Source organism: Anabas testudineus, chromosome 16 (assembly GCF_900324465.2).
Source record: "Anabas testudineus chromosome 16, fAnaTes1.2, whole genome shotgun sequence".
Taxonomy (NCBI): domain Eukaryota; kingdom Metazoa; phylum Chordata; class Actinopteri; order Anabantiformes; family Anabantidae; genus Anabas; species Anabas testudineus.
Genome location: NC_046625.1, coordinates 5,658,837 through 5,671,325, shown reverse-complemented (window position 1 = coordinate 5,671,325; position 12,489 = coordinate 5,658,837). Strand labels below are relative to the sequence as shown.

At 35.5% G+C, this 12,489-nt stretch overlaps 1 protein-coding gene across 3 annotated transcripts; it reads right to left on the bottom strand.

Annotated features, from left to right (window-relative positions):
• Window positions 1-12: 12 nt before the first annotated feature.
• On the bottom strand, window positions 13-11,951 carry LOC113169502. 3 transcript variants are annotated; one of them, XM_026370952.1, is made up of 28 exons: window positions 11,796-11,951; window positions 10,224-10,275; window positions 9,971-10,014; window positions 9,433-9,706; window positions 9,184-9,227; window positions 8,543-8,828; window positions 8,244-8,291; window positions 8,062-8,096; window positions 7,606-7,879; window positions 7,333-7,361; window positions 6,709-6,991; window positions 6,510-6,553; window positions 6,096-6,354; window positions 5,526-5,573; window positions 5,257-5,291; window positions 4,588-4,873; window positions 4,427-4,470; window positions 4,066-4,351; window positions 3,923-3,951; window positions 3,755-3,819; window positions 3,161-3,375; window positions 2,834-3,084; window positions 2,556-2,684; window positions 2,238-2,373; window positions 2,074-2,103; window positions 1,738-1,781; window positions 1,265-1,550; window positions 13-1,084 (listed from the first exon to the last, which is right to left on the bottom strand). In XM_026370952.1, exons 1-28 carry the CDS (start codon window positions 11,862-11,864, stop codon window positions 1,062-1,064), a joined length of 3,648 nt encoding a protein of 1,215 aa, XP_026226737.1. In that variant the 5' UTR covers window positions 11,865-11,951; the 3' UTR covers window positions 13-1,061. The 3 variants fall into 3 exon arrangements, with proteins under 3 accessions (XP_026226737.1, XP_026226738.1, XP_026226740.1); XM_026370953.1 differs by having other exon boundaries at window positions 13-1,081; XM_026370955.1 differs by lacking the exons at window positions 13-1,084; window positions 1,265-1,550; window positions 1,738-1,781; window positions 2,074-2,103 and having other exon boundaries at window positions 2,917-3,084.
• Between the last annotated feature and the right edge of the window lie 538 nt (window positions 11,952-12,489).

Here is a 12,489-nt window from a genome sequence, read left to right as displayed (position 1 = left end):
GTGAAGGTGGGAAACTTTTAGTTTGTTTTGTTTGTTCGTTTTGTTTCAAATGGCCAAAAGGATGACAGGAAATGGTCTTTAAGAGAAAGATTTTCTTCTTTGAGGAAGGAAATGATTTACTGCGTGAAAGCTATAAAATAAAATAATGCTAATCTGACGTTTTCTCCCATTTTAACATATTCTGACATTTTAAAATGTTGACTGATGAACTGCAGAGTTTCTAGGATTTTCTATAAAGAGACAGAGAATTTTTGTCCATTGCTCTACTAACCCATCAGCTTTTGAATAGCAGTCCACTGTAGTGCACTGAACATTGTTGTGTGTTGTTATCTGAAACTCAACTTCAGATAAAGGTCAATAAAGACTCATATAGACTTGTTCAATATCCATTTAGTCAAGGTTAAGTGCATTATGTAGTAAAAAATGTAAAAAAAAACAGAGAAATTAAAAATAAGCAGTAAAAAAAAAAAAAACACGAGAAACAAACAAACGGGGGAAAAACACCATCAAGAAACAACAGTAAATATGAAATTACTCCATAAAAACACAAACATTTTAAGATTCTGTTACAGACTCATCACATAAATTTATGATGTTCTTCAGCATCACAAACTTGACCCTGTGTGTTTGTGAGTTTTTCACACATGTGCTGGACTTTCCTACCTCATCTGTTTCTTCAAGTGAATCATGACTGTTTGCATGATTTAAAATGCAAATACAAAAATCTTAGAATTTCAAAAACACTGTGTGTGAATGATCAAAAATGACATTTTCACATTTACATTAATGTGGGACATAACAGTACAGCAACAATATTGAATTAAACATTCCTGCTGAAGACCTCAGCTTCATGACAGATTTACCATGATGACATTTTTGTTTCAATATTTTTCTTCAAGATAAATTGCTGCATTTTCAAAGTGCTTTTACCAAAGGTGCCTCATAATTTGCCTCGGGTCCTGATGACTGGGAGCTAATTGCAGGTTAACAGTCACTGAACAAAAGGTGTGTCGTGTCTCTGAAGATGTGTTTGCTCAGTTCTGGATCAGTGCAGGATTCTGTTAATCCACTATGTGTTTCTCTGCTGAGAAATTAAAACACAGTGGTATTTGATCATATTCAAACTTTTAACAACTTCAGTTGTTTCTAAATGAAAACAAAATTTAAAAATGTTAAATCTAAAAGTTAAAAAGTGGGTTTTGTTCCTGTGGCTTTGTGAGACTGTGTGTAAGTTACAGTTCAGCTTGGTGGGAACATGACTCACCTTGGGTTCCTGAGCTACTGTTTAACAACATCTGCACCAGATCATTTCTTTTTATTTTCTTGAAAACCCTCTTGGTCACCTCCACAGACTGTTGGTTGTAGGTCTGTAACATCAGATCCACCAGGTCCCACATGTCCGTCTTCTCCAGTCGGCTGCTTGGGATGCACGGGAGGTGTTCTCCGATGTCACTGTTCTTCAGGTGCCACTTGAATTCTTTGAGCTCCTCATCTTTCAACTGTTCTAGCATTTTCAAAATGTCCTCTCTAACTTTTGTGATAGTTTTGACCTGGTGAATTGAAAGTGAATAAACACAGCGATATTATTTGACCATATTATGATAATATTAAGAGTTCTCTTCAATGCAGTTGTGCAAAAGTCAGTTTAAATTATGATCTTGTTTGCATCACAATACAAAATATTGAGTTATTTTTAACATCTAATTAAATGAAACTTGTACTGTGTAAATTACTCACTTTCTTAATTGGTTCAGGCTGATGTTCATCCACAGACTTTTTCTCTGAGGTAAAAGAAAATATAAAGTGACTCTGTGACACTGTATGTAGCTAGCTTGGCATCTTAAAATTTACAATCTAAACAGGAAGCTGTGGACTAAAATGTTCCAAAATGAACAACAAAGCATGCAAGACATGCAATCTTGAATCTATTATCATTTTATTCTGATGATAAATATTTTCTAATTGAAATAAAGTCAGTCAGAGGTGATTCTTTAGCTATTTTATATTAAACCAAAAATTTATTTGTATTAATAAATGGCTCAAATGGCTAAATTTGACTTTGAAATGTCTTACCTTGTCTATGACCAGTACTTTGATATTCATCTGAGCGAAAATGCGAAGATAAGGAGGAAAAAGATGCAGGTGATTAACTAATTTTATCTAACAGCATCTGTCTGCTCTAACAGGAATGAACAAAGAAATAAATTAGTTATGTTGTAGTATTATTTAAAACCAACCTTTTCGAATCACACAGGTCCACACTGGTTGAGGATCGTCCTTTTGTGTGAGGCTGAGCTTGAAGTTTTTGTCTGGATTTTCAATGAACATTTCAAAGAAATTTGGATTTCTGCTTTCATACCTGAGCTTTAAATTCTGCCAAAGCAATTAATAAAAAGGAAAGAAAGAAAAGTGAGAGTTCATCTGATATGTCCTTCAATTAATAATGAAGCACAAGTGATTTTATACTGATATAAAATTTTTATAAAGTGATTTTTATACTGTCATGATAAGTAGATTAATGGTATTTTCAGAGAAATAACTTTTAAATTTAATACATTTGGATAAATCTCTGCACCGTCCAAATCTGCCTTCAGGATGAAACGATCATACATTTTCAGAGACTGCTCTGGATGTGGTTTTCTGATTACTCTGTAGCCATAAGACAGTTCCCTCTTTTCCATTGCCTGTTAAAAAACACAAAAGGTCTTAGCACAAAAAGAGCACAAGGTTTCAGTAGCCAGTGTTGTTTCTTTGTATTGTGTATATATCAATTATTTGTGGTGTCATTCTGAATCTTATGGTTTGTGCTGGTGACAGTAAGTTGTACAGTCACCTGTTCTAGACCAGGGTCACATGGCATCAGATAAACATGGAGTGTAAGGAAAGCTGTGTTGGCCTTATATATTAACACTTTACAGTTTATTTTCACAGGAAAGCCGGCTCTCATCAGGACTGCTCGAGGAGAGAAGATCGGTTCAGATAACTTGACATGAGAAGGTGTGACCTCAGACGCTTTCTCAACAACATCTCCACACTCATCTATGTGTAGGACAGCGAACTTGTCTAATATCTTTGGGTTGTCATCTGCAAGATACAAGCACACATGAGTCATTATGAAGCTAAAAGAGACATTCACATTTAAAAATACTATCCCACTTACCAATGCAGATCCAGTGTGGCAGGTACACTTCATCTAACTTCCCAGCAATGACTGTGATGTCTATTAGTGAACCTGCAGGCATGTACTGAATACTTTCCATCCTCTCCATAGGATCCTCCCAAGAACAAAACTGGTATTTGAAGGTGACCTTGTCCTTACAGATCCAGCGTAAGCCAGAGATACTGCATTCAAAGTTTCCTGCCTCCGAGTTTAGGCTAAGTCAGAGAAGAGAAAACCAATGAGATGATGTCCATAACTTCACAAGGATCCTCTCTGATTTAGGATCTTCTCACACTCATTAAGAACCATTAAGAAAAAATTGTGCTGGCGTTGGTTGCCACTTGTAACCACATGACTTTATACATCACAGTCTATTCCAATTTTTTCTATAAGTGAGGAATTTTGCTTCTAATCAAGATTCAAATCTTGCCAGCATTTACCTTTTTATTTGGTGCAAATAGTTTTACGAAGACTGTTATCATATAAAATAGGTGCAAAAGCAGCAAAGGTATGAAGCATAGTTTAGTTTTCTTTCAATCGAGTTAGTTTCCCTATATTTCTGCTTAGCTGTGCTGCAGTATTTAGGGTATTTACCTGTAAGTCGAAGACTTATCTGTACAGCTCACTTCAGGTTCAAGTTCGGTCCAGTCACTGGAGTTCTGTAGCAAAAGACATTTTAGTAAACAAATGGAAAAGTCTCCTTTTGCACTAAAGATAAATCATCAGCATGTTAAATGAAATCTGTGCTGTTACATAACTCACTTTCTGAATCAACAGGGACGAGTGTTTCTCTGAGAAGAAAGAAAATAGAAAATAACTAATGCATGTTTTTTTTATAATTATTTGTAAAAGGTGTTTTATTTATGAGATTCATATTGGGACCATTGTTTACTTCTTGGTCCTACCTTTAGTTTCTGGATTGGTCTCTGACAACCTCTGCACCAGATCAGCTCTGTTCATGTCCATTAAAACCTGCTTCGTCACTTCCACAGACTTTTGGCCAAAGCTCTGCACTATCGAAGCCACAATTTCTGTGCCGTCTCCTGTTTGTCTCAAATAACAGGAGCTGTCTGACAGGCTCTTTTGAGACACAGTCAGCTGCAGCAACCTCTTGAATTCTTTGAGTTCCTTGTGTCTCAAATCATTCAGGGTTTCCAAAATCAGCTGGTAAACTGCTGCCATTGTTGCCACCTGAAAAGATCAATTATTTGTGGAATGAAAGCTGTGTTGTTGTAGATTAAGTGAGACAAATGTGACATTACTCACTTTGTGGATCAGTGCAGAGTGGCGTTCATCTACAGAGAGTTTCTCTAAAGAGAAAAGTGGTAAAAGGAATGCATAGGGGATTTGTCCAAAGTCCACCTATATGACACATGTTAAGAACCAGTTTTATAATGTTAAGAATGTTTTTGTGTGTGTTGTCTTACTTTTGGGTTTAGACTTGCTGTCAGACAAACTCTCCACCAGATCCGCCCTCTTCATTATCTTTAAAACCGTCTTTGTCTTCTCCACAGACTGTTGGCCATAAATCTGCAGCATCGAGAACACTGTGGGCTGCAGCTCTGCTTCTAACAGCATTTCCCCTTGGATGTCTGAGTGTGAACTGTGAGGGGACGTTTGATGAATAAGCTGCTTGAAGTAGTTCAGCTCTGTGTTGCTCAAACAAGCCAGTGTTTCCAAAAGCTGCTCTATAACGGACACCATCATTTCTACCTAGTAAATTCAAAGAATACACAGATAAGACATAAAGGAAATTTCTTAACTGGGATGATACAGTTTTTAGATTTCAGTTTTTCTTATCACTGTCTTGTAGAAATTGTAATATGATTGCATCACCCATATCCCACAAGCTCAATAATTTTTAACTAATTACACTGAGCCTACTTCACAGTTAGTTGTTATAAACTGTATAATTAAAGGCTTCTTTTTATTTTATTTTATTAATTTACTGTTTAAGACTTTCTTTGTGTACACAGGACAAACTAAATATATATATATATATTTTTTTTTTATAAATGTGAAGAAGGTGATGTCTCTTAGTTGTATGTGTTCATGTTGAATGAAACTCAGATGTGACGGATATCATGTTACTCAACTTTCTGGGTCGATGAAAAGAAGAATTTGTCTTTTTCTGAGGAGAAAGTAAATATTATTATTTCAAAGTAAATTACTACACAGTAACATGGTAAAAATCACTTTTCACCTCATAAACACTTGTCAACATGTCACATTTCCTATTAAGCTCTGTGCTAAAGTATAAAATATCATAAAACTACAGAGAGCTTGGAGTCATTTTCACTTCAGGTTCAAGTAATATTTTATTTCTCCTATTAGTGATCTGTCTTAATTTGAATAAAGAACATACCTTCTTCTGTAGTTTTGACACCAAGTGTTTCAGCTGACAATTCTAAACCTGCAACAGATTTAATACTAACTATAATTTTATAATAAATTTAATGTGCATAACCATAAACCAATTAATGAAATTAATGTCAAATTATGAGGACAACATTAACACACACAACTAATGACTCGATGAAATTAGCTCCACGTGGTACTGCTTGCTGTGAGGTTACAGTGTGAACTAACTCTGTGCATTAGTGAACAAATATAAAAAACACAATGTTTATAAAAAAGACCAAAATCAACAGATTCATCAGCCCGTCATACCACATTTTCTTTACAGGTTAGAATTCAGAACAGTCACGTGACTGAAGCCAAGTTTGTCTAATATCACATTTAAATTTTTATTTTTAATAAAATACTTTTCAGTGTAGGAAACACACTCTTTCCTTTTAAAATAAACAACTAATATTTTGGAGTTTGTGCTGTTCTGTTTTGTTTTTTTGGAAACCATGTTTGAGAGGTGTTAATTGAACTTAGGCCATATTTATTTATTAGTGTATATTAATGTGATTATTCTCCTTTATCTTACCTTTGAATCCTGAGCTGGTCTCTGACAGCCTCTTTAGAAGATCAGCTCTCTTCAGGACCCTGAGAACTTCCATGGTCACCTCGACAGACTGCTCGGCATGTCTCTTCATAATCAAATACACTGTTCGTCCCCTTTTTGCCATCTCGAGTCTTTGCCACGGGATTAGTGGCTGACCCTTGTGGAAGTAAGTGAACTGTAGAAACCACTTGAATGCCACAAACTCCATGTGATTCAAATGTTTCAGTGTTTCCAAAAGAATCTGTTAAAGAAATTCAAAGATGTTTTTTTGCATTTCAATAGTGTCAGTGTTTAGACATGTGGGTGCAAGATTATGGAGCGATATAAGACAGGATTGCGGCAATATACCAATCACAGTCTGCTGAATGAATCTGTCCTGTGTAAAATCAGACTCACTCTCTCAAACAGTGCAGGTCCAGGTTTATGCAGACAGTGTTTTTCTGAGAATAAAATACACAGACTATTAATAAAATAAAATAAAATAAAATAAAATTATTGCAGAATCGAACACACCGTCTCAATCTGAAGAAGCCCTAAACAAATACAAAACTCTGATCCGTAGAGACATATTTTGTCCTGTGGCAATTCTTCCTACCTTTAGGTTCTGAGCTGGTCCCTGACAACCTCTCTTCCAGATCAGTTCTGTTTATGTCCATTAAAACTTTCTTCATCACTTCCACAGACTCCATGCCAAAGGTCTGAACTATAAAAGCCACAATTTCTTTGTTGCCCACTGTTTTCTTCAAATACCAAAAGTTTGGGGGACGTTTCTGGGAGACAGTGGACTTTAGCAGCTCCTTGAAATCTTTGTGCTCCTCAAAACTCAAATCATTCAGGGTTTCCAAAATCAGCTGATGAACAGCTGCCATTGTTGCCACCTGAAAAGAGCAATACATTCATGAGAACAATGTTAAATCCACTGGGACAGACAGACTCACAGATCAGACAGATCACTGACTTTAAAACCTAAAGCAGATTTGTTTCATAATTCTTCTTATGTTTCATTTGTTTTGCTTTGTCTTTTAATACTAGCAATACCACTTGCTGGTTAAAAATGCTCTGAATAGCTCGGCTTGAATATAGTCAGCTTAGGAAAATATCCATGTGAATACAAGTAATTCCCAAACTTCAAATAGTCAAGATGAAGAAGTTTTTACCTGCATCTGTTGAATAAAAACGTTTTTTTAGTAAAAAGTTGAACAAATGTGACATTACTCACTTTGTGGATCAGTGCAGAGTGGTGTTTCTCTGAAGAGATAAAGTGGTAGAAAATGGATGAGTGATTCATCTGACATCTGTATAAAATACTGTTGCCTAAAATTGATACTATACAACATTACACTCAAACTTCCTTAACAATTCTGGCCATTAAAATATGTATTTAGTTCACCAGTTGATGACCTCCATTATGATAAACAGTAAAAAGCCAAATACATAGCTTGTAAGTTACATACGTCACACACCAACTAGTTTAGATTTATTATCGTCTTACTTTTGCTGTTGTCAGACAACATCGGCAGCAGATCAGTCCTCTTCATCTCCTCTAAAACCTCCCTAGTCATCTCCACTGACTGTTGGCCATAAACCTGCACCATTAAGAACACCGTGTCCTGCAGCTCTGTCATTGAGAGCATTGACATTATTCCTGAGTGTGAACTGTGAGGGTAAAGTTCACATATAAGCAGCTTGAAGTAGTTGAGCTCCGTGTTGTTTAAAGCTGCCAGAGTTTCCAAAAGCAGCTCTATGACAGACATCATTGTTTCTACCTAGAAAATTCAAAGGAGAAGTGTTCATGAGCAAACTGTATATATAGATAAGTCTCTAAATCTTTGCATGTTCTTTTACAATTATTTTATTTCTGTTAACAGGTTCATTAGGTTTCTTTTTTATGAAATTAAATGCTTCAGACTTTCCTGATGTGTTCCCAGACAGACGTTACATTACCCACTTTCTGGATCGATTCAGAGCAGCATTCATTCTTCTCTGAGGAGAAAGGAAATATTATAGTACACCAATTTCACCTGATTAATACCTAGTATGAAAGTAATAAAAATACAAAGAGCTCTATTAAGTTCAAGTAATAATTTATTTTATTATATGTTAGTGTCTTCCATTTCATAAGGAACCTACCTTCCACTGTAGTTTTCACACCAAATGCTTCAGTAAATAATTCTGAATCTGCAACATATTTAATCCAAATTATAATTGCATAATAAATAACACTATGTTTGTCTTTATTACATTTCTTTGTTGTTATAGGTTTGAGTTCTGAAGTGGATGCTTGTGCCAACCTTGATTAAATATATAAAGGTCAGTTTAAATGGTTCAATTATCCACTTGATTTAGTAGGTGTCATTTTAACTTAAATGATTTATCATCTGTGTATATTTATTTATTACAGATTTATGTGAGTTAATTCTTCATCCTACCTTCGAACCCTGAGCTGGTCTCTGACAGCCACTGCACCAGATCAGTCATCTTCATATCCGTGAGAATCTCTGTGGTCACCTCCACAATTCGCAGACCATGTGTCTCCATCATCACGTCTACTATTTCAGCCATGTCTGCCCACTCCAGCTGTCTCCACGGGAGTAATGGGAGACACTTCTGGAAGAGAGTGAACTGCAGGAACCACTTGAATGTCTTCAGCTCCTTGTGAGTCAAACCACTCAGCGTTTCCAAAAGCAGCTCTTTAACAGCCACCATTGCTGCCACCTAGAAAACATACAAATGTTCACAGAAAAATGTTACTTCTGCACTAAGTAAATTATATTTAATAGCACTGGTATTATTACTAGTACTAGTTTACTAGTATTTTATTCATTGGATGTTTAAATTTGTTTTACTGATGCATTTGGTTTTGTTTTTTAGAGCAGACAATGATTAACTTTTCTGTCTGTCCTTTAATCTCAAAAACAGTGTAGAGTACAGCAGCTAGATTATAATTGTTATTATAGAAAACATGACCTGTGTTTAATTCATCAGCATTCATGACAACTAATGTTGATAGTTTTTAAACATGCATGTCATTGAATTGAAGCAGTGTTCGGACAGATGTGACGTTGCTCACTTTGTGAATCGTTGTGGAGAGGTCCTTATCCACAAAGGGCTTTTCTGAGGAGAAATAATAAATAGTGAATGACACAAGGCAAGAAAGATGTACATTTAAAGAATTTCAGTCAAAAATCATCCACATTTTTCTCTGCTCTCCTCTAATATTTCAAATGTTTACAGTATAAGTCTTGTTAATTGTCATGTCATGTTAATTATGTAAAAGGTGATGTATTTGTGACATATGTTAAGTTATTTGTTTTCTTACTTTTGGATTCTGAGGTTTTTACTGACAGCTTTCGCAGCATATTATTCCTCTTCATCTCATCTAAAATCTCCTTGGTCGTCTCCATAGACTCTTTGCCACAAATCTGCACTATTAAAAACACAGTATCTTGCAGCTCCATCCTGCTTTGGATGTTTGAATGATGTTTGTTTGATTGGATGTGATGCAGGCACTTCCTGAAATTTTTGAGCTCTTGGTCGTTCAACTCTTCCAGTGTTTCCAAAAGTAGCTCTATAACAGACGTCAACATTTCTACCTAATAGAGTTAAAGAAAAATGTTGGTGATGGTGCAAAATAATAAAAATAAAAGATTGGTCACATTTTTCTGTTCACATCTAATCGAAGTTACTCATCAATTAGAAATACAGATCAAAACAAGGTCCAACAGATGAACAAATAAGGTCAAAATGTAAAGTGCTATATATTTTTATCAGTAGTATCCCGATTTTAAAAAATCATCATTTTATTTTGATAATTTCAACATTTTCAATCTACATTTTATTTACGAGACATTACTCACTCTCTGGATTAGTGAAGGTTGCTTTACATCCACACACTGTTTCACTGAGGAGCATATGTATTGAAAATACAGAAAAAGTATTTATGTAGTTAATAACAGACATTATTAAGCAATACACCTCCAATTCTCAAGGTTGAATTCTTTTGTATTATCATAGTGTTTATTTCTATTTTTACATAATATAATTTATGAGACATGTGAAAGTGTTTTGAGCGCAGCAGTAGTTGTACATGTTACGTCTTCTTTGCCTTACCTTTGCTTTCTGAACTGGAGTCAGACAATGTCTTAGCCATCATTGTGTTTGCCTGGAAGAATAAATCATATCAGTCAAACAAACTCCTAAAAGATTTGAGGTTTATCTATGTGTGTTGTGGCAGACAAACCATAATGTCCTAATAGATAAGCAGTGGTTTTCACTCATCCTCCCACTGATGCTATTTCTATCCAGTAGTTCAGTCATGACTCATTATGACCAACTGGCCTTCACTCAGGTGAGATGCCTGCATCTCTTGAAAATTGTCTATGAGTTTTTGTAACTTCCTGGATGAGTAATTTCAATAATCTACACTGAAAAGGTTTAGTATTGTTCTGCGTTTTCACCATTGTGCTTCTAACTGTGGTTCTGTCGAGACTCAGAGTCTTATAAATACTGCAGCTTTCTAACAGTTTTTAGGCTGATACATGTAACTTGGTAGTTTTTAGAATTAAGAGCTTCTATAAGAGTACAGTATACTTTTTCTGCACAGGCTTACAACATTCAGGCCTGTGCCATTTTCTTGGTGTATGCACTGACCCACTTATTCAGAATATGGTAAGAGATGAGTCATCCGACCACAACACTTTTGCTCAACACCTCTGCAGACCAGTGTGTATGACTTTCGTACCACTGAACTAAAAAATGTGCATTCAACATTTTTTAGAGGTTTATGCACTGCACTCCTATCCCTCTTACACTCTACTAAAGCAAAAGACAATATAAATAAAATACAACTTAAAGCTTTACTTAAATGTCTTGTCAATTACAGACAAAGCTTTAATGTTTACTACTTCACGAAAGGAAACCTTGAGAATGAAAGAGAATATAAAAATACAGTGAAATAAAATAAGTAGGAAACTATCCATTAAAACTACATAATAAAGGAGGAGTAATATTATGAATATTCATTAAAGATACTACAAGAAACATAAATCACCGAACAGCAGACTCTCATACATTAGAGCCTAGAAATAACAGAAGTGAACAAAACCACCAAACCCACCAATGACCTCCATAATAACTACAACTAACAGTTTTAATGTAACTAAAACCATTGGCAAAGGAAATGTCAGACATAAGAGCTTAAATATAAATAATCTTCAGTAACTGGAATACAGGAAAACAGACTGAAAACAGGACACACTTAGGTCCAGCGGCCAGGAAGGAAAGAACCAGCTCTAGGATCCAATAAGTGATGCAGAGGGAGACTGGACCTGCCATCATTACTAAAATAAAACTTAACATAATGTTGAAATATCTAAAAACTATGACGACCTCATTAGTTTTTCTGACACGTGATCGCTGCTCCAAAGAGGAAGCTCAACAACAGAGAAGAGACAAACACTTGGCTTAATCATTTAAAACCAGCTGTTATTAAGGGACAACAGGTAAAAACCAGCCTCTTGGGTGACACTGACACATTTAGGCCTACAGTAATACTGTTAAATGTGCAATGTCCCTAAAAAATCAAATAAAGTAAAACTAATTTAATGAGGTCGCTGCAATCAGACGCTCCTACTGAGGATTAATGCGCTTTGCAACGTGATGCAGTCTGGAAATCAAACTCACCCGTGGTCGGACTGATCCTCTCCTCCTGGTGAACCTGTTCCACAGTCGGAGGGCGGCTGATATCATCATGAAATTTCAGATCCAGTCCCTGTTGAACGTTTTGTCTTTGACAGCACCCTGAATTCAAACGTGTCCCTCAGTCGAGTGGCGTGAAGTAGTGATGCGTTCAAAGTCAGTTTGTCCATCCTCTCATCAAATCACCGCCCAATTTATAAAGCTCTACTGCAAGATAAAGACACAGTGGTTCATGAATGGAAAACTGTACTGATTATCAAGATTGACTTTTATTTCCTTGTTTATGATAGGTCAACCTAAATCAAACCCATTTACCATCAAATAGCACATTTGGGTAAACATTAGCCCAAAAGCCAAAATGTTGCTCATTCAGAGATTTTCTTGCATTAAATTAGCAGCAGTAATCTTTGCCCCTGTCAGTAGTAAATAAATTGACTCCACTGTGAGTCTGAGCTAAAGAAATGTGAGACATACAGAACCCTATTCATAATATTTCATAGTTTAATGTTCAAACATTGGCCAACAAAAGGCATTTTTTTCATGTGTAAAAAAAGGTTTTCATGTAAAATAAAAAAAATCCATACTGATAAAATTCACTTCTGCATCAACATGTCAGTAAAGACAAACTGCTCTGTACATTTGCAACAACTAATTGTTAAAATCAACATGCACATTTTCA